At 41.9% G+C, this 22,215-nt stretch overlaps 1 protein-coding gene and 1 non-coding gene across 2 annotated transcripts in view; both read left to right on the top strand.

The window, feature by feature from the left end:
• The window catches only part of LOC128652672 (calpain-5), a 107,372-nt gene that overhangs the window by 68,463 nt on the left and 16,694 nt on the right, over positions 1-22,215 (top strand). The window contains exons 4-7 of the mRNA XM_053705601.1: positions 728-920; positions 2,755-2,948; positions 5,813-5,890; positions 6,863-7,058. Of these exons, the coding sequence (XP_053561576.1) occupies positions 728-920; positions 2,755-2,948; positions 5,813-5,890; positions 6,863-7,058 (661 nt within the window). The remainder of the gene's footprint in view (positions 1-727; positions 921-2,754; positions 2,949-5,812; positions 5,891-6,862; positions 7,059-22,215) is intronic.
• Positions 11,176-11,287, top strand: LOC128655142 (U5 spliceosomal RNA). The gene has a single exon (XR_008401690.1). It is a non-coding gene; the product is annotated as a U5 spliceosomal RNA (small nuclear RNA).

Genomic DNA, 22,215 nt, shown 5'->3' with positions numbered 1-22,215 from the left:
AGCATTAATGTATTTCAAAAATTGTTAAAGGGACACTGAACCCACATTTTTTCTTTCATGATTCAGTTAGAGCATGTAATTTTAAGCAACTTTCTAATTTACTCCTATTATCAAATTTTTATTTGTTCTCTTTCTATCTTTATTGAAATGCAAGAATGTAAGTTTAGATGCCTGCCCATTTTTGGTGAACAACCTGGGTTGTTCTTGCTGATTGGTGGATAAATTCACCCACCAATAAAACAAGTGCTGTCCAGGGTCTGAACCAAAAATTGCCTGGCTCCTTAGCTTACATGCCTTCTTTTTTTTCAAAAAAAGATAGCAAGAGAACGAAGAAAAATTGATAATAGGCGTAAATTAGAAAGTTGCTTAAAATTGCATGTTCTATCTGAATCACGAAAGAAACCATGTGGGTTCAGTGTCCCTTTAAGTAAAAGCTGGAATTTATAGCGCAGTATTAGTTTTGTATCTCCAACTAGTCCTCATTGGCCGATACAGAGAGTTGCCTCTTGTTAAGAACATGAGATGTTGGGTTTTTTTTTGTTGTTGTTTTGTTTTTCAATGAAATGCATTTTTAAATCTCTTTTAAATTAAACAAAAACATTTCGATTACATAGTCTCTCCTCATTTTCTTTTCTTTTTTTCCTGATTTAAATGCCTGATAACTAGATATCGTCTTCTGTGGTTCTTAGGGTTTTGCTGCTCACAGTCTACTTGTTTTTATTTACAGATTAACCGGATGTTACGAAGCTCTGGATGGCGGTAATACAGCTGATGCACTGGTGGATTTTACTGGCGGTGTCTGTGAACCAATAGATCTTTCTGAAGGAGGTTTCGCCAACGATGTAGAAAAAAGAAATGATCTGTTTGAAAGAATCCTGAAAGTTCATAACAGAGGTGGTCTCATCAGCTGTTCTATTAAGGTTTGTAAATTAAAAAGTGGCTCAATTCAGGGACAAACCACCTGAATAAAAAGTCTAAACCGTACGTATAAAGAAATTGTTTAAAGGGACACTGTGAACCCAAATTTTTTCTTTCATGATTCTATTAAGTTAGAGCATGAAATTTGAAGCAACTTTCTAATTTACTCCTATTATCAATTTTTCTTCATTCTCTTGCTATCTTTATTTTAAAAGCCGGAATGTAAATCTTAGCAGCCAGCCCATTTTAGGTTCAGCACCATGGATAGCGCTTGCTTATTGGAGGCTGACATTTACACACCAATAAACAAGCATAACCCAGGTTCTCAACCAAAAATGGGCCGGCTCCTATGCATCACATTCCTGCTTTTTAAATAAAGATAGCAAGAGAACGAAGAAAAATTGATAATAGGAGTAAATTAGAAAGTTGCTTAAAATTGCATGCTCTATCTGAATCATGAAAGAAAAATTTTGGGTTTAGTGTCCCTTTAATCTAGCAGCTATACTCCTAAAAGTGGTAACAAAGCAGACAATGACCTCAGTAGGACTAGACTTGCAACCAGGAAGTGCTGGATGTAATTGATAGATACAGCCAGGAGTCTGTCTGACAGTTATGTTTTTTATTAAAACACAGAAACACATTTCAGGTGACTGAATCCTAAATATAATTTGTTAATTATTTTCTTTGCATAGTGTTACTTTGTTAGTGTCATTTTAAAGGGACATTCCAGGTTAAAAACGTAATGCACATAGATGAATTACATATTTGAATAGAAACATATTTGCCATATATATGTATTCGCAAACATGCTTCTAGTCAAAGTTATCACTGTTTTAATCTTAATATTTTTCTCCGCCCGTGAATGTGAAGCATAGCGAGATATTCTCAGTGCACCAGCATTTTAAATATTGCAGCTGCTCAGAGCACCAGTGGGCTTGTATTATGTCAGCAATTAACAAATTGAGTTATTACCAGATGGTAAAAGCACCTCAGGCAGAGCAATGCTGGTGCACGTTGCATACTTAAATACACTTTTGAAACCGATATAGCTTTTATTAAAAGCATTTTTGCTAAAACATGTATATGACAAAAATGATTCTATTCAAAACTGAAATGCATCCATGTGTATTCAAGTTTTAGCTGGAATGTCCCTTTAAGTTTACTCCTTGAAAGGACATTCTAATATAACAATTACACACGCTAATTCTTTATTGTACAGTGTACGAGCTCTGTTTGGAAAAGGCAAGCATGTATTAAAAAACAAACAGATAAAGGTACATAATTACAAGTTTGCAAATTTGTTCTTAAACAATAAATACAAAGGTAATTAAATGTTTTATTTTGTAGATTAACAAAAATGCCATAATGTTAATTTTTAATTAATTTTGGTTGAATCTCCTGTAATTTTAAATTATTCACTTCTCTGATTCTGGATCCTGCAGCATTCTACATAATTGATTGATCAGTGCAGGAGTATACTTCTTGCTGTCCATAACTGGCCGTTGCAATGGAGATAAAAAGATAAAAATGTGCAAGAGTTTTAAGGGTTTTGTCACTGTACTGCAAAACAATGCAACTTTTGCAATCATAATGACATTTCAAATACTGTAGCAATGCACAGCTTACTTGTGCATATATACTATAGATTTATAAACATGATTTTAAAGTCCATTTAATCTTTCCTCATCGAAAATTGACGACAAAGAACTGGCCACAATCTGTAGATTGGATAGATCTACGTTAACCGCTAAAAGTCAAGATCATTATAATTCCTAATACTGATCTATTTATAAAACAAACATTTTCACTGCTCATCTTATTTTACCTCATATTTAGGCAACCTCTGATTCTGAGATGGAAGCGCGTCTGGCCTGCGGTCTGGTAAAGGGACACGCTTACGCAGTGACGGATGTGCGGAAAGTACGTCTAGGCACTGGATTGATGGCCTTCTTCAAGTCCGAGAAACTAGATATGATCCGTATGCGGAATCCCTGGGGGGAGAGGGAGTGGAATGGACCCTGGAGTGATAGGTACGACCTCTTGTGTTATTGAGATGGTGTACCTCACTGCACACACTTCTACAGATCCCTAGAGCTCTGGGTGATGGAAGCAGCAGAGATGGAAAAATCGTCATGATGTCCTACACTTAACCACAGTAAAACTGTATGAGATCATATATTGTTAGTAAAGCTTATCATAGACTGGAACAACTGATAGATTAATAAATGGTTGTGAAACTATAATTATGCTGCATTTAGATGGGAAATACAAAGTGTGCCTGAAACATATTCACCAATCAGTATAGAGACTCCTTTGCATTTAATGAAACTGTTATTCTTATCCATGTAAATAGATACATCATGTGATCTGCTGGACTTTATTAAGGACATTGTGTGTATTTGTGTTTGTGTGTTTATATATATATATATATATATATATATATATGTATATGTGTGTGTGTGTGTGTGTGTTTTGGGCAAGGCCGCCACTAGAAATTTTGGGGCCCCTGACTTAACCATTGATCAGCCCCCCCTTTTGACATGTGCAATTTTTGACTAAGTGACTAAAACTTATATGCACTTTATTCTTAAGTGTAGTCAAACTTGGAAATGTTGTAAAGGTAGTGACACTCTCATACATTGAAACACACACTCACACATAAGGATTCACATATAGACACTCAAAGAAACACACAAACACACTCAGATACCCAAACAGAAACTCAGCACTTGTTTACATTGACCTGACAAGTAATGAGGTAGACTACAGTTTTGTCAAAAAAGGAGATTTAGAAAACAAAATATGGAGTTCTGATTATCTTTTTGTCAAGGAAGATGCCAACTAAATGATGACAACACCATGCAGTGGCTGAAAGGAAGGGTCCTGAACTGCCTAAACAATTTAAAGGTTAAATGGTGGATTGGTGACTTTCCAGAAAGGTCTCATTAGTCTCAAAGTCTGTAGGAAGATGTGAATAATTAGTAGTAAGGTCAAAACGCCCTAAAAAGGAAAACAATGAACACACACACACACAAACAAACTCGAACACAAACTTGCACATACACCCAAGGAAACACAGACAGAGACAGCCTCAGAAAACACACAAAGACATACACACACACACACACAGAGAGACACCCACAGAAAACACACAAAGACATACATACACACACACCCTCATTGAGACATCCACAGAAAACACACAAAAACATACACACACACTCTCACAGAGACACCCACAGAAAATGCACAGACATACACACACTCTCACAGAGACACCCACAGAAAACACACAGAGATAAGCACACACCCTCACAGAGACATCCACAGAAAACACAGACATACATATACACACCCTCACATAGACACCCATAGAAAAATCACAAAGACATGTGCACACACCCTCACAGACATCCACAGAAAATGCACAAAGACATATACACCCACACTCACAGAGAGACCCACAGAAAAAAAATACATACACACTTATAGAGACACAAACAAAAGCAGAAAGACATAAACACAAGACACCCACAGAAACACTCACAGGAGGTAACATGTCTGCACATTACATCCCCTATATCAACAGTGTGTGACATGCATGATAAAAAAATTGCTGAAATTAAGAGATCACTTTTTAAAGAATTATATTTCTAAATGTGCAAACAAAAATAATTCTGTGAATTCAAAATTGTACATTAATGATCTGGGTAAATGGCTAGATAAAGAAAAGTACTTTTGAAAGGTTGACATATGTTTTTTTCCCCCATTTTCCCCAACCAATAGCACCATTTCAAATATGGTGTACAAATGTTTCCATCTGTCAGCTGTACTTATGGATTTTGAAAATGCTGTACTCTATATGGTCTTGGTGGAACCATATACTGTGGTACGCAGTCTCATGCCATTAGATCTGGTTAAATGCAGGATTTAGGCTTGTTTGTATGTATTTCAAAATTAAGTCAGCTGTAGTGTAAACTGAACAGTGTTAATTAATCAAACACTGAGAAATCTTAGTCTGAGAGTATAACATTTTATGCAGACGTAAAATGCCTCCTTGCACCTGGAAAGTCCTTGCATAAAGGGGCAGTAAACTGGAATGTAATTTATATTAATAACAAAAAAAAGCATGGCTTTAAATATAGAATTTCTACAGCATTGTCAAATAATCATAAATACACTGCTGCATATTGCTAAAAAAAAGTGTTTTTATTGACCCCTGGCCCCGCCATACAACTACTACCACACTGAAGTTACAAACAAAATTGCACAAAGAAATAAAAAACATTTACTAAGTAAGTCCTACCTCCTCAGCAAATGAAAGTGATCTGACGTCTGACTCAGGCACACACTGTACAAAGTGCCAAGTCTGTCTCACACTGTGCATAGTGGTTTAGTGCACACTCAGAAATCCTCTCAAATGCTTTACTCCTTGTAATGACATTTCCCACGCTCAACAGCACTTGCCTCATGGGGCCCCCTGGCCCATTGGGCCCCTGACAGGAGTCATCCCTGTCACCCCCTGATGGCGGCCCTGGATTTGGGGTCAATGCATCCCGTTATCAGACTGTAGATTTGTTTTTTGTGAGAGAGATGGTTATTTGGTTGCACTAATCTAATTTTACCACAAATAAACATATATATATATATAGCTACTGAGAAACTAGCTCTATACTTTAACTTTATAAACTTTAAATAATTATATACTGTATAATTTATACACTTTAAATTGTTATACTGTTAATTATAAATACAAACATAAGGTTACCCCAGCAACAAGTAATGGGTTAATGTTGATCTCATTTTCTTAATAACATTTCCCAGCCAACAGGATATTTAATACAGAATATGTAAAGTCAAAAAGTTCCAAATGCTGATTCTTTTCAATTTACAGTTCGGAAGAATGGCAGAAAGTCAGTAAGAGTGAGCGAGAGAAGTTGGGCGTGACTGTTGATGACGATGGCGAGTTTTGGTGAGTATTTTATTGGTTCTCTGTTTTCAGGAGATATTTGCAATCACCATAAAATTCTCCCGACTTCCTTCCTGTTCATACGTTGAGTTTTCCATATTAGTCAAAGGTAAAGACATTTTGAAATGTAATTATCAGATCTAATGTTCCCATTTGTTATCTGTTATATTAGATTATGGGAAAGTTTAGCATTTGTAAAAATAAATAAATTAAATAATATCAAATGTTCAGCAGACGTTCAATATTCATTCAGAACCAATAAATGCTGTACACATTTGCTATATCTGACTAAATTAATTCAGATTAGGGCACATGGTAGTCATCCACACAATGCTTTAAGTGCGGTTGATGACCATGTGTCTTCATCCTAGGTGGTATTTTCATAGCGGATTGTTGCCCCCTGCACTTAAAGGGATATGAAACCCCAAAATGTTCTTCTGTGATTCAGAGTATACCATTTTTAAAAAGTTTTTCATTTACTTCTATTGTTACATTTCTTTCATACCCATGGTATTCATATCTAAGTAGGTATCTGGAGCATTACATGGCAGGAAATAGTGCTGCCATCTTGTGGTCTTGCAGTTCAGGTAATGTTTCTTGATTGGCTGACTAGATTTGACCAACTAGCTCCCAGTAGTGCATTGCTGCTCTTTGAACAAAGGATATCAAAAGAATGAGGCAAATTTGATAACTGGAGTAACTGAGAAAGTTGTTTATAACTGTGTGTTCTATATGAATCTTGAAAGAAAAAAGGTGGATCTCATATCTCTTTTAAATGTGAGCAGCATCTAAAAACGCCAGCACAGAGGTGGGAAATGACTCAGCAGTTATGGGGTTAATAAATGTTTGTCCCTATCTCTAGTCAGAAGGTTTAGGAGTTATCACACAGATTATCTTTAATGTGCACAAGTGCTCTATGAACCAAAAATACGATGACAGTTCTTAATTCCCCTCATTTGTCTGGTACTATTTCAGGATGACATTTGAAGATTTCTGCAAATATTACACAGATATCATCATGTGCAGACTCATTAATACCTCATATATAAGTATTCACAAAACCTGGGAGGAGTCTGTAGCTCGGGGGACCTGGACCAAACATGAAGACCCTCTAAAGAACCGTTCAGGAGGTTGTCTCAACTATAAGTCCACCTATCTACAAAATCCTCAGGTGAGAGAGTAATAGCCCAAAGACCTTGATGTGGGGGGGTTTACAATGTTTGTACCAGGCATTGTTTAGTTCACCACGTTAGCCATTTTATATCATAATGGTACACTCCAAAGAAGATTAACAGAAAGTGATCTCTTAAATTTTAAAAGGTATGACCAAACTCAATACTTCATTAATTTTGTGTTTGTTTTTCGGCAGCAAATTAATGTATACAAAACACTTAACCCTCAATGCAGATAGCTATAAAGTGGGGTTAATTATTTTAATCTGGCATGAAAACCCAGCAGGAGTTATTAATTTCTCCAACATAGGTGTGTCCGGTCCACGGCGTCATCCTTACTTGTGGGATATTCTCTTCCCCAACAGGAAATGGCAAAGAGCCCAGCAAAGCTGGTCACATGATCCCTCCTAGGCTCCGCCTACCCCAGTCATTCTCTTTGCCGTTGTACAGGCAACATCTCCACGGAGATGGCTTAGAGTTTTTTAGTGTTTAAGGTAAAAATTCCTAAGATTCTATCCTTTCTTCAAGAAGGATTGGAGAAAGGATTATCTGCAAGTTCCTTGAAGGGACAGATTTCTGCCTTGTCTGTGTTACTTCACAAGAAGCTGGCAGCTGTGCCAGATGTTCAAGCCTTTGTTCAGGCTCTGGTTAGAATCAAGCCTGTTTACAAACCTTTGACTCCTCCTTGGAGTCTCAACTTAGTTCTTTCAGTTCTTCAGGGGGTTCCGTTTGAACCCTTACATTCCGTTGATATTAAGGTATTATCTTGGAAAGTTTTGTTTTTGGTTGCAATTTCTTCTGCTAGAAGAGTTTCAGAATTATCTGCTCTGCAGTGTTCTCCTCCTTATCTGGTGTTCCATGCAGATAAGGTGGTTTTACGTACTAAACCTGGTTTTCTTCCGAAAGTTGTTTCTAACAAAAACATTAACCAGGAGATAGTCGTGCCTTCTTTGTGTCCGAAACCAGTTTCAAAGAAGGAACGTTTGTTGCACAATTTGGATGTTGTTCACGCTCTAAAATTCTATTTAGATGCTACAAAGGATTTTAGACAAACATCTTCCTTGTTTGTTGTTTATTCTGGTAAAAGGAGAGGTCAAAAAGCAACTTCTACCTCTCTCTCTTTTTGGATTAAAAGCATCATCAGATTGGCTTATGAGACTGCCGGACGGCAGCCTCCTGAAAGAATCACAGCTCATTCCACTAGGGCTGTGGCTTCCACATGGGCCTTCAAGAACGAGGCTTCTGTTGATCAGATATGTAGGGCAGCGACTTGGTCTTCACTGCACACTTTTACCAAATTTTACAAGTTTGATACTTTTGCTTCTTCTGAGGCTATTTTTGGGAGAAAGGTTTTGCAAGCCGTGGTGCCTTCCATTTAGGTGACCTGATTTGCTCCCTCCCTTCATCCGTGTCCTAAAGCTTTGGTATTGGTTCCCACAAGTAAGGATGACGCCGTGGACCGGACACACCTATGTTGGAGAAAACAGAATTTATGTTTACCTGATAAATTACTTTCTCCAACGGTGTGTCCGGTCCACGGCCCGCCCTGGTTTTTTAATCAGGTCTGATAATTTTATTTTCTTTAACTACAGTCACCACGGTATCATATGGTTTCTCCTATGCAAATATTCCTCCTTTACGTCGGTCGAATGACTGGGGTAGGCGGAGCCTAGGAGGGATCATGTGACCAGCTTTGCTGGGCTCTTTGCCATTTCCTGTTGGGGAAGAGAATATCCCACAAGTAAGGATGACGCCGTGGACCGGACACACCGTTGGAGAAAGTAATTTATCAGGTAAACATAAATTCTGTTTTTCTTCATAAACGGGGAGAGTCCACAGCTGCATTACTTTTGGGGAATTCAGAACCTGGCCACCAGGAGGAGACAGAGACACCCCAGCCAAAGGCTTAAATACCTCCCCCACTTTCGTCATCCCCCCAGTCATTCTTTGCCTTTCATCTCAGGAGGTTGGCAGAGAAGTGTTGGAAGATTTAAGATAGTCTCTTATGGAGGGTAGTACTCTTTGAAATGGGACTGGAGTTTTAAGTAATCCTTTCAGCCTTTCATTGAGAGCATGGATGAAAGTTATAGTCTGGAGATGCAGGGAAAGTTTTTCTGCGAAACCATCCAGACTACTGCTAACAGCTCCTAAGCAATCAGTGTTGACGAGTTTCACTGCCTGCTTTCTCTCTTTCATTTAAGTCCATGTTAGGACTTAAGACTGTAAGACTGTCACACTTGAGAGGCTCTGTTCTGTTCCACAGCATGGATCCTGGAGGTAAGATTGTTTTAACTAATCCTGTCAGCCTCCCAGTGAGAGCATGGATGAAGGTTAGAGTCCGGAGATGCAGGGGAGAGTCTTTCTGCGAAACCATCCATACTCCTGTTAACAGCTCCTTAGCAATCAGCGTTGATGAGTTTCATTGCCTGCTTTCTTCACTCAAGTCAATGTCAGAAGCGAAGCTACTATCTGTCACAATTGAAGGGCCGTGTTCCTGTTCCACGGCGTAGATTCTGGTAAGATCGTTTCATTTTACTTCGATGATATCAATGTAATGTAAACGAAGAAGTCAGGGTCTTAGTGGGACTCTTATATCTTTTATGGAATCATGGGTTAATATCTCCTGAGGGGGTTTATTGAACAGGGGGGACTTTAATCATGTTGGTTATGTGATTCTGTCTGCTAATGTGTAGTGAAAATTGGGCTTGTGACTATATCGGAATATAAAAGCTTTTTTGTCAGGCTGCGCGGCCCTGGTGGACTTGGCGCACTTTTTTCTGGCCTGCACGGTGTATCTTGTGACTAGGCGTGGTCACGTTCTGTTCTCCATGTCCTTATTCCTGACCGTGTGGCGACGGAGAGAATCTGTTGGCTAGTTGTCTGGGTCACAGGAGGTGGTGAGTGCCCTAGCCATTGGGGGTGTAAGGTGCCGTTTTTATTTTTTTCTATCCATAATTATCTATCACCAAGTTATGGAGGATTCTGATTTTTTTTGGAGACAGATGTCTCTGATTCAGATTCTGCTTCTTGCAAAGAGTATGAAATGGCCCGGGTAATCCATGCCCATCAGTTATGTTCCGAATGCCGCTTTAGAGTGCTCTCTTCTCCCGGAACAGGGAACTTTAGAGTCTGCCGAGCCATCCTCCACTGGGGATCCCATATCCCGTGAGGCGCGTCCCCAAGAACCTTCCTTGGCTACGCAAGCAGGTGTCCCTAATGCCGTTACCCCTTCTCTGGAAGGCGGCTTGTTTCCTCCAGATGTTACGGCACCGTTCCGCATTGCCATATCTATGGCATTGGCGCATTTACATCTTTCAGAGAGGAAGATGTTGCTTAGATACTGTCCGTGTTCTGCTAACCAGGGCTTGTCAGGCGTGGGATCGTCTGGGTCAGGTCAGCCATCTGGGGAAGCGGTTTCCTCTGAAGCTTCAGGGGTCCAACTCTCGGGGCCGGGGTCCTCACTTGCCCCGGTGGAGATAAGTCTTGCTTTTCGTTATAGATTGGCGTGCCTTTGTGTCCTGCTGCGGCATGTTTTAGCGGTGCTGCAGGATCCCAGTCCTAATAGGTTGGGGGATCCGCAGTCTTTTGTTCCAGACGGCAAGCTGGGTTTGACGTGTGGGGATGCAGTTAATCTCCTTATTGTCTCCAATTTCCTTTTTTTGGGGGGTATCTTATTCCAGTTCTGAGTTTTGAAGGAATGGGGTCTCTGGCTGGTCCTGTTAGTGTACCCATTCTTCTTGAGCGGTAACCTGCGGGTGCTGCCTTCTTTTTCTTTGATCCGGTTAGGATGTGTTTTCTTTCTATTGGAAGCTCATGTCTGTTATTTTTCCTTTGGGAAACATTTCTTCTCTGGAATTTGATACTGGCGATTTTGTGGTCGTTTGAGCACTTTCGCGGAAGTTGCATGTTAAGGTTTCGGTACATTATGGCCTTAGTTTTGTCAATCCTATGGGATCTTGATTTTTCTGTGGCCTGGGTCAGTTTTGAATGCCCTATGTAGCAGGCTGGTCTTGGTCGGTCGCGAATCTCTGTTCCTTATGGCTTATATCATCCACGTGATGATGATGTCACTGGCTGCCTGGTTGGATGGTGAGTTTCTCGGATGAGGAGTTAGTTTCTCTTTGGGTTCTCATCAGATCGAAATATGCTTTTGCTTTTTGCTAGAGTGTTCGTGAAGTGGAACTTCCATGATCTTCAATACATTTTTGAGGCTCTGCCCATGCAGGGCTACATATGGAGAGGAGACCTTCAGTTTCCAGGTGACAAGCTGGTTTTCGTCTCTTCTTTTAAGGAGCATCAGACTAGGTGTTCCTTACAGCGAGTACCCGTTCACTGATGGGTTCCAAATAGTCTCGGCTAAATCGTGATTTGCAGGAGACCGAAGGATTGCACCTGGTTGTCCTGTTCCCATTTGTTGGGGAGGTGCCAGAATAAATCCTGCTAAGTATTGCTCTGGTTAATGTTCCTCATCTTCTCTTTAAAGTCTTCTTTGGAATTGTCCTTTTGGATCTGTTTTCCTTGATGACAGTGTGTCTTCCTTTGGGTTGAGACTGAATGGACCCTTTTTAGTCTCCTTACTTGGGGTTGGCCTTTGGGTTTTTCTACTTCTGGGATTCCATCTGCTCCCATGTTTTTGGAGTTTGCAGATTAGGGTGTTCCCTTTTTACTGTTTTTGCCCCTGCTTAGACGTTTTTGGGTTTTTACCCATCTGGGGTTAGAATGTTAGTTAATTCGTTATTCCGCGAACTGTAGGGACTTCCAGGAGAAGGATCCTTAGAGGATCTTGGAGACTATGGTCCTATTTTGAAACCAGAATATCTGGGGTTGAGCTCTGTTCTCTTGACGTTCCCTTAGTCTTTGGTCTTAGTGCTGTTGTCCCTAGTGCCTTAGGGTCAACCAGAGTGGCTATGTGGCTCTCATTATTGCCTAGCACCCTTTTTAATTCAGGAGTTGTTTCCCGTAGTGGGTGTCTTAAGCACTCTGTGTCTGGGACTCTTACATGAGAGTTCAGTGTCCAAGGGGCCTTGGATATATCTGTGATGCATCGCCTGGGTTGCGAAGTCTACACCGAAGGGGTAACCCAGTGGTTCCTCAGGGGGTAGTATGTTTTGTAATCCGGCTTTGAGTTCTGTGTGTCCGGGTTTATTTGTCCTGGTCCTTGTCTTTGACTGGACTTCTTGGAGTTCTGTTCCAGATCTCTTAGAGTGGTTTGGGATGGCCTTGTTCCCGGTTTCGGAACATATTCGGTTCCTACCGGCGCATATTTTTCTCTTCTTAGAGAATTAGTCTTCTACTGGACTGGCTGTAGTGGCCGGATGTTTCTGTCATTCGGTACTTGATTTGTTGAGTCTGCCTACAGCTTTACGCTCCAAGCCTGTGTGTGGGTGTGCTGTGCTAGTTTTGTTTTTCCTCCTTGGGGTGGATTTGGATGGTGTTCCACCATGGCTTAGTGGCGGTCTATGCTTCCTTGTGCAGTTTAATAATGCCTAGGGTTGTTGACTTGGGCCGCTAAGTCCTCTGTTGCTGCAGGATGCCTGTGGCTTTGGAGGAGTATATTCCGATATTTTGATACTGTTTCAGCGGCTTCCGTGGACAGTTTTGTCTTTGGTTGTTCTTTCCTGCATATGGGAGGGGTTTTCCTTCTCCCTTTCAGTCTCAGGGCATTAATTAATCCTTGGTTTCTATGCACATAGGGATTTCTCCCTTTGCCCTGTTGGGTGTTAGGATATTTTTCATTGGTTTTGCCTTGTTTCATTCTGGGTTACTCTTTTAAAGTTACCTTTTGGGTTTTCTTTCACCCTAGTCTCTTTCTGACTCCATTTTCTTCCCTTCTGGGGGAATGTGGATGTTCCCCTTACTTTGGGTAGGAGGTGTATTTGTTTTTCGGGCTGAGTACCTGCGGAACTTTGTTTCCTCAGGTGCTTTTTGGTCCGGTGGAGTCTAATAACCTGAGCAGTCTCAAGCAAAAAGGCCTTGCTGGTTCTAACTGTTGGGCAGTTACTTGGGCTGTTTCTTTTTGTCCCTTCGGCTTCTAGTGAAGCAGTTTTCTTGTCAGGGGTTTTGGTGTTTCAGGCTGTGGTGCCCTCAGAATGGGCTGCCTTTTGTACCCGCATGTTTTGCATTCAGTGTCCTCTATAGCTTGGGCATTGTTTTCCCAAAAGTAATGAATGCAGCTGTGGACTCTCCCCGTTTATGAAGAAAAACTTAAATTATGCTTCCTGATAATTTTCTTTTCTTCAGACTGAGACAGTCTACAGCTCCCTGCCCGCGTTTTATGTATGGGGCAGCTGTAATTTTTGTTTTTTGTTGTTCTGGCATCTTTTTCATCCTGATATTTCTCCTACTGTTCCTTGTTCCCTTGCCAGAATGACTGGGGGATGGGGGAAGTTGGGGGAGGTATTTAAGTCTTTGGCGGGGGGGTGTTTGCCTCCTCCTGGTGGCCAGGTTCTGAATTCCCCAAAAGTAATGAATGCAGCTGTGGACTCTCCACGTCTGAAGAAAGGAAAATTATCAGGTAAGCATAATTTATTTCACATTCCAATGTTCTTCACATACAGGACAATGTTATTTTTATTTTAAATACATATTGCTATATATATCTGTATATACCTATACCTACATAGCTATATATATTTTACCTTAACATTATCAGATAAATAAAGAAGAACATTGGAATGTAAAATATGCATAACAAACTTTGGGTTTCATGCTTTAGGTCTAAGATAGGGAGAGTCCATGGCTTCATTCCTTACTGTTGGGAAATCCAACACCTGGCCACCAGGAGGAGGCAAAGACACCCCAGCCAAAGGCTTAAATATCCCTCCCACTTCCTCATTACCCCAGTCATTCTTTGCCTTTCGTCACGTTAGGAGGTGGCAGAGAAGTGTCAGAAGATTAGGAGAATCCTGAAAAAAGTTATCTGCTCCTGTTACTTGCCGTACTTGTAATAACAGCTGAAGTTCTGTCTTGCACTACATGTGACTGGGTGTGGTCTGTGTTCACTTCCTCCATTCCGGCTGTGACTTGAACCTGAGGAGAGCGTTTCCTCGGTTAACTGTCTGGGTCTAGGAGGTGGTGAGTGCCCCAGCCATTGGGAATATAAAGGTGCAGTTTACTATAATAAAAAACGTTTTTATTTGTGTCCTCCTGTGGCTATAACCTGAGCTATGGAGGACTCTGACATGTTAGAAGGTACTACTTCTGTACTAAATCATACCTGTTTATATTGTTAAGAGGCTGTGGTTTTCCCGCCCACTCAATTATGTTCCACATGCCTAAGTCTAAGAAGGGAGACAAGCCTGCTAAGGCTCTTAGTCTCTCTGAGCCATCTACCTCTCAGGACTCGGCGTCCCGTGAGATTACTACACTTGCTACATTATCCACTCCACATGCAGTTTCCCGTAGCACATCTAATCCTTCATCTGGAGGGGTTCTTCTTCCCGTGGATTTTGCAGCGCAGTTAAAAACAAAGGTGTCTGTGGCCCTCAGTGCATTACCTCGCTCTAACAAACGCAAGCGAAAGGTTAAACATAGCTCTCCTGACCCTGAGTCATCTAAATATTTATCGGATTTAGCTATTATGTCCCAGTTATCCGATGATGAGTTAACCTCTGTAGCTTCAGAGGGTCAACTTTCTGGGTCGGAGTCCTTAACGTCTAAGCCTCCTGCTGCGGAGGAACCATCCTTTAGATTTAAAATTGAGCTTTTGCGTTTTTTATTAAAAGAGGTTCTGACTATGTTGGAGGCTCCAGAGGCCATGCTGCCTGAAGAACCTATGATACCTAAATTAGACAGGATTACGAAGACAGGAAAGTTCCTTTTGACTTTTCTTGTGTCGGTTAAGATGGTGAACATTATTAAGAAAGAATGGGAAATAATTGGTTCTTCCTTTTCCCCCTTGTCTACTTTTAAAAAGTTGTTCCCGGACTCTCAACTGGACTTGCTAAACATACTACTATACCTCTTTACGATAGTTCTTCGTTCAGAGAACTGATGGATAAGAAAATGGAAACCTTTCTGAGAAATGTTTCAACATATGGGATTTTTGTTTTAACTGGCGGCTGCAGTTGCCGCGGTTGCCGGAGCGGCTACCTACTGCTGCAACTCTTTGTCGAAACTCATTGAGGTGGAGTCTCCCCTCAAGGATATTCAAGACAGAATTAAAGCTCTGAGAATTGCTAATTATTTTATCTGTGATGCGAACATGCAAATTATTTGCCTAAATGCAAAGGCCTCTGGCTTTGCGGTCCTAGCCTGCCGGGCGCTCTGGTTGAAGTCTTGGTCTGCGGATATGACTTCTAAGTCCAGACTCCTTTCACTTCCCTTCAAGGGAAAGATTTTATTTGGTCCAGGCCTGGACTCCATTATTTCTACGGTTACCGGAGGCAAGGGTGCCTTCCTACCGCAAGATAAGAAGAACAAGTCTAAGGGACGACAATCTTCTAATTTTCGTTACTTTCGTTCTGACAAATCCCAACTACAACAATCCTCCTCCAAACCCGAGCAACCCAAGAGAGTACTTGGAAGCCGGCTCAGTCCTGGAATAAATCCAAGCAGAATAAGAATCCTGCCAAAAAGAAATCATCATGAAGACAGAAGACTGTCTCTTTCTCTTGTAAGGTGTATCCAGTCCACGGATTCATCCTTTACTTGTGGGATATTCTCCTTCCTAACAGGAAGTGGCAAAGAGAGCACACAGCAGAGCTGTCCATATAGCTCCCCCTCTAGCTCCACCCCCCAGTCATTCTCTTTGCCGGCTCTAAGCAATAGGGTCTCTCTCGGAAGGGTAAAATGAGTGTGGTGTTAGATTTGTAGTTTTTGTTCTACAAGCAAAAGTTTGTTATTTTTAAATGGTACCGGTTTGTACTATTTACTCTCAAGCAGAAAAGGAATGAAGATTTCTGCAGAGAGGAAAATGATTTTAGCATGTTGTAACTAAAATCCACTGCTGTTCCCACACAGGACTGAGGAGTACAAGAAAACTATAGTTGGGGGGAACGGTTTGCAGATTAAGCTGCAATAAGGTATGTTCAGTCATTTCTTTCTAGACAAGACTGTGATAATGCTAGAAAAGGACTGATAAGATCCCCATGAGGTAAGGGTAAGCTTTATTCAGAGACTAAGTATGGAATTACAAGCTTACATTACAGGGTTAATTTATGCTGGTTGACACTTTTTTATGGCAAACGGTTTTTACTTATAAACATCGTTTTTGAGACACTTAGAAGGTCCTTTTGGGTTTCTTTCAGGGGTTGTTACCCACATGGCTAATATTATAACTCCTAGGAGTGTTTCTTTAGGCCTCACTGCACCGGAGTAAGGTGGGAGGGGCCTAATTTCGCGCCTCAGATGCGCAGTTAGATGGACTAGATCTTCAGGCTGTGTTCACATGGTGGCTCCTGCTACAATTTGAGGACCCATAAGAAGCTTTTTCCCCATAAATCCGACTCCTAAGGGAAGATAGGGCCGCAGCAGAGCTGTGGTAAGGTGCTAAATTTGTTTTAACCGGTCTATTAGCTTACTATTGATCAGGCTTGGGCATTAACGGGTTAATCGATTTTTTTTTTTTGCTAGCTGTGCAATCTTACTAATGCTTTAGGTACATACTGTGAAAATTTCAGAAAGTTTGGTGCATTTTTCACTGTTTTGGAAAATTGTGTGCCTTTTTATTTCTTAAAGGCACAGTAACGTTTTTTTGCAAAGTGTGTTTTTGCTTGATTAATGTGATTTCTAAGCCTGTTTGTCTTACTATTAGTCTGTTAAACATGTCTGTCACCAAGGAAAATCCTTGTTCAATGTATTTAGAGGCCATGGTGGAACCCCCTCTCAAAATGTGTCCCACGTGTACTGATATGTCTATACATTTTAAAGACCATATTGTTGCACTTAAAAATGTGGCCCAAGATGATTCTCAGACAGAAGGTAATGAGGTTAGCCCGTTGACCTCTCCCCAAGTGTCACAACCAGTTACGCCCGCTCAAGCGATGCCTAGCACCTCTAGTGCGTCTAACTCTTTTACCTTACAAGATTTGGCGGCAGTTATGGATAATACCCTCTCAGTATTTTTATCTAAGCTGCCCGTGTTACCTGCAAAGCGTGATAGCTCTGTTTTAAGAACAGATTATGAGCATTCTGACGCTTTAGTATCCGATATACACTCACAACGCTCTGAAATGGGGGCAAGGGATGTGCTGTCTGATGGAGAAGTTTCCGATTCTGGAAAGGTTGCTCCTCAGACAGACTCAGATACGTTGGCCTTTAAATTTAAACTAGAACACCTCCGCTTATTACTCAGGGAGGTATTAGTTACTCTGGATGACTGTGACCCTTTGGTGGTCCCAGAGAAATTGTGTAAAATGGACAAGTACCTAGAAGTTCCTGTTTACACTGATGTGTTTCCGGTCCCTAAGAGGATTGCGGATATAGTAACTAGGGAGTGGGATAGACCAGGTATTCCGTTTGTTCCCCCTCCTGTTTTTAAGAAAATGTTCCCAATATCTGACACCACGTGGGACTCGTGGCATACGGTCCCTAAGGTGGAGGGGGCTGTTTCTTCACTTGCTAAACGCACAACCATACCAATTGAGGACAGTTGTGCTTTTAAAGACCCTATGGATAAAAAATTAGAGGGTCTACTTAAGAAAATTTTTGTTCATCAAGGTTTTCTTCTCCAACCTATAGCGTGCATTGTTCCTGTAACTACTGCAGCTGCTTTCTGGTTCGAGGCGCTGGAAGATGCGCTCCAGACGGAGACCTCATATGAGGATATTATGGACAGAATTAAGGCTCTTAAGCTGGCTAATTCTTTTATCACAGATGCCACTTTCCAACTAGCTAAGTTAGCGGCAAAGAATTCAGGTTTTGCCATTCTGGCCCGCAGGGCGCTATGGCTCAAGTCTTGGTCGGCCGATGTGTCATCAAAATCCAAACTACTGAACATCCCTTTCAAAGGAAAGACCCTTTTCGGGCCTGAATTGAAAGAGATTATCTCAGAAATCACTGGGGGAAAAGGCCATGCTCTCCCTCAGGACAAATCCTTTAATACTAAGAACAAACAAAATAATTTTCGTTCCTTTCGAAATTTCCGGAGCGGTCTCGCTTCATCCTCCCCTGCTGCAAAGCAAGAGGGTAACACTTCACAACCCAGGGCAGCCTGGAAACCTTACCAGGGCTGGAACAAGGGTAAACAGGCCAAAAAGCCTGCAGCTGCCCCCAAGACAGCATGAACTGGTAGCCCCCGATCCGGGACCGGATCTAGTAGGGGGCAGACACTCTCTCTTCACTCAGGCCTGGGCAAGAGACGTACACGATCCCTGGGCCTTAGAGATTGTATCCCAGGGATATCTTCTAGAATTCAAGGACTCCCCTCCAAGGGGAAGGTTCCATATTTCTCGTCTGTCTACAGACACAACAAAGAAAGAGGCATTCTTACGCTGTGTAGAAGACCTACATACAGTGGGAGTGATCCACCCAGTTCCAATTGCGGAACAAGGGCTGAGGTTTTACTCAAACCTGTTTGTGGTTCCCAAAAAAGAAGGAACTTTCAGACCAATCATGGATCTCAAAATTCTAAACAAATTCCTCAGAGTCACATCATTCAAGATGGAGATCATTCGGACAATCTTACCAATGATCCAGGAGGGTCAATATATGACTATCGTGGATCTAAAGGATGCGTATTTACACATTCCTATCCACAAAGATCATCACCAGTTTCTCAGGTTCGCTTTTCTGGACAAGCATTATCAGTTTGTGGCTCTCCCTTTCGGGTTGGCCACTGCTCCCAGAATTTTCACAAAGGTGCTAGGGTCCCTCCTGGAGGTGCTAAGGCCGCAGGGCATAGCAGTGGCGCCTTATCTAGATGACATCTTAATTCAGGCGTCAACTTTCCAAAGAGCCAAGTCTCACACGGAAATTGTAGTGGCCTTTCTGAGGTCTCACGGGTGGAAGGTGAACATCAAAAAGAGTTCTCTCTCCCCCCTCACAAGAGTTCCCTTCCTAGGAACACTAATAGACTCTGTAGAAATTAAAATATTTCTGACGGAGGTCAGAAAGTTAAAACTCTTAACTACTTGCCGAGCTCTTCATTCCATTCCTCGGCCATCTGTAGCTCAGTGCATGGAGACAATCGGATTAATGGTAGCGGCAATGGACATAGTTCCTTTTGCACGGATACACCTCAGACCACTGCAACTATGCATGCTCAAACAGTGGAATGGGGATTATGCAGATTTGTCTCCTCAAATACAGTTAGACCAGGGGACCAGAGATTCTCTTCTCTGGTGGTTGTCTCAGGATCACCTGGCTCAGGGAATGTGTTTCCGCAGACCAGAGTGGATCATTTTAACGACCGACGCCAGTCTGTTGGGCTGGGGTGCTGTCTGGGACTCCCTGAAAGCTCAGGTCTTATGGTCTCGGGAAGAAGCTCTTCTCCCGATAAACATTTTGGAACTGAGGGCGATATTCAATGCTCTTCAGGCATGGCCTCAGCTAGCTGCGGCCAAATTCATCAGATTTCAGTCGGACAACATCACGACTGTAGCTTACATCAACCATCAAGGGGGGACAAGGAGTCCCCTAGCAATTATGGAAGTAACCAAAATAATCAGGTGGGCGGAGGATCACTCTTGCCACCTCTCAGCAATTCACATCCCAGGAGTAGACAACTGGGAAGCGGATCTTCTAAGTCATCAGACTTTTCATCCGGGGGAGTGGGAACTCCACCCGGAGGTATTTGCCCAGCTGACTAAGCTATGGGGCACTCCAGAATTAGATCTGATGGCGTCCGGTCAGAATGCCAAACTTCCTCTTTACGGGTCCAGGTCCTGGGATCCCCAGGCGGTGTTGATAGATGCTCTAGCAGCACCTTGGTCCTTCAATCTGGCCTATGTGTTTCCACCGTTTCCTCTCCTTCCTCGTCTGGTTGCCAGAATCGAGCAGGAGAGGGCGTTGGTGATTCTAATAGCACCTGCGTGGCCACGCAGGACTTGGTATGCAGACCTAGTGGACATGTCATCCGTTCCACCATGGACTCTGCCAATGAGGCAGGACCTTCTACTTCAAGGTCCTTTCAAACATCCAAATCTAATTTCTCTGCGTCTGACTGCTTGGAGATTGAACGCCTAATTCTATCTAAGCGTGGTTTCTCTGAGTCGGTTATCGATACCCTGATTCAGGCTAGAAAGCCTGTCACCAGGAAAATCTACCATAAGATTTGGCGAAAATATCTTTGTTGGTGCGAATCCAAGGGTTACTCATTGAGTAAGATTAGGATTCCCAGGATATTGTCTTTTCTCCAAGATGGATTGGAGAAAGGATTGTCAGCTAGTTCCTTAAAAAGGACAGATATCTGCTTTGTCTATTCTTTTACACAAACGTCTGGCGGAGGTACCAGACGTTCAAGCGTTTACTCAGGCTTTAGTCAGAATCAAGCCTGTTTATAGACCTGTGGCTCCGCTATGGAGTCTGAATTTAGTTCTTTCAGTTCTGCAAGGGGTTCCGTTTGAACCTTTACATTCCATAGATATTACGTTTTTATCTTGGAAAGTTTTTTGTTTTTGGTAGCTATCTCTTCTGCGCGAAGAGTTTCAGAGTTATGCTTTACAGTGTGACTCACCTTACTTGGTGTTCCATGCAGATAAGGTAGTTTTGCGTACTAAACCTGGTTTTCTTCCTAAGGTTGTGTCTAATAAGAATATTAACCAGGAAATTGTGGTTCCTTCTCTGTGTCCTAATCCTTCGTCAAAGAAGGAACGTCTGTTACACAATCTTGATGTGGTTTGTGCTTTAAAGTTCTATTTACAAGCAACTAATGATTTCAGACAAACAACTTCATTGTTTGTCATCTATTCTGGTAAGAGGAGAGGTCAGAAGGCGACTGCTATCTCTCTTTCCTTTTGGCTGAAAAGCATCATCCGTCTGGCCTATGAGACTGCTGGCCAGCAGCCTCCTGAAACAATTACTACTCATTCTACCAGAGCAGTGGCTTCCACATGGGCTTTTAAAAATGAGGCTTCTGTTGAACAGATTTGTAAGGCAGCGACTTGGTCTTCGCTGCATACTTTTTCCAAATTTTACAAATTCAATACTTTTGCTTCTTCGGAGGCTATTTTTGGGAGAAAGGTTTTACAAGCAGTGGTGCCTTCCGTTTAAGGTACCTGTCTTGTTCCCTCCCTTCATCCGTGTCCTAAAGCTTTGGTATTGGTATCCCACAAGTAAAGGATAAATCAGTGGACTGGATACACCTTACAAGAGAAAACAGAATTTACGCTTACCTGATAAATTACTTTCTCTTGTGGTGTATCCAGTCCACGGCCCGTCCTGGCTATTAAGTCAGGTAGATTTTTTTGTTTAAACTACAGTCACCACTGCACCCTATGGTTTCTCTTTTTTCTTCCTAACCTACGGTCGAATGACTGGGGGGTGGAGCTAGAGGGGGAGCTATATGGACAGCTCTGCTGTGTGCTCTCTTTGCCACTTCCTGTTAGGAAGGAGAATATCCCAAAAGTAAAGGATGAATCCGTGGACTGGATACACCACAAGAGAAAGTAATTTATCAGGTAAGCATAAATTCTGTTTTTTTCAGATGCCTGGTTCAAGGATGTACAGGATCCGTGGGTCCTGGAGGTGGTATCTCTGGGATACAAGATAGGCTTCAAATCCCATCAGCAAAGGGGCAGATTCCATCTCTTGAATCTGTCTACTAGCGTTCGGGATCTATCCTCCTTAGGAGTTGTTGTCCCGGTGCCTATCAAAGAAAGAGGTTTGGGGTTTTATTCAAACCTTTTCGTGGTCCCAAAGAAGGAGGGAACTTTCCGCCCAATTCTGAAGTGCTTAAACAAATTTCTCAGTGTCCCTTCCTTCAAGATGGAGATAAGGTCCATCCTTCCTTCCTTTAATTCAAGAAGGCCAGTTTATGAACACTATAGATCTGAAGGAAGCTTACCTTCATGTTCCAATCCACAGGGAACACTTTCAGTTCCTGAGGTTTGCATTCCTGGACCAGCACTTCCAGTTCATTGCCCTTCCGTTTGGCCTTGCTACTGCTCCAAAAATCTTTACGAAGGTTCTGGGGGCTCTTCTAGCCGTTGCTCAGTGTATTGCAGTAGCCCCATACTTGGATGATATTCTGGTACAGGCACCATCCTTTCGTCTTGC

The sequence above is a fragment of the Bombina bombina genome, chromosome 3 (assembly GCF_027579735.1).
Source record: "Bombina bombina isolate aBomBom1 chromosome 3, aBomBom1.pri, whole genome shotgun sequence".
NCBI classification, from domain to species: Eukaryota; Metazoa; Chordata; class Amphibia; order Anura; family Bombinatoridae; genus Bombina; species Bombina bombina.
This window is presented reverse-complemented; position numbering and strand designations above follow the sequence as displayed.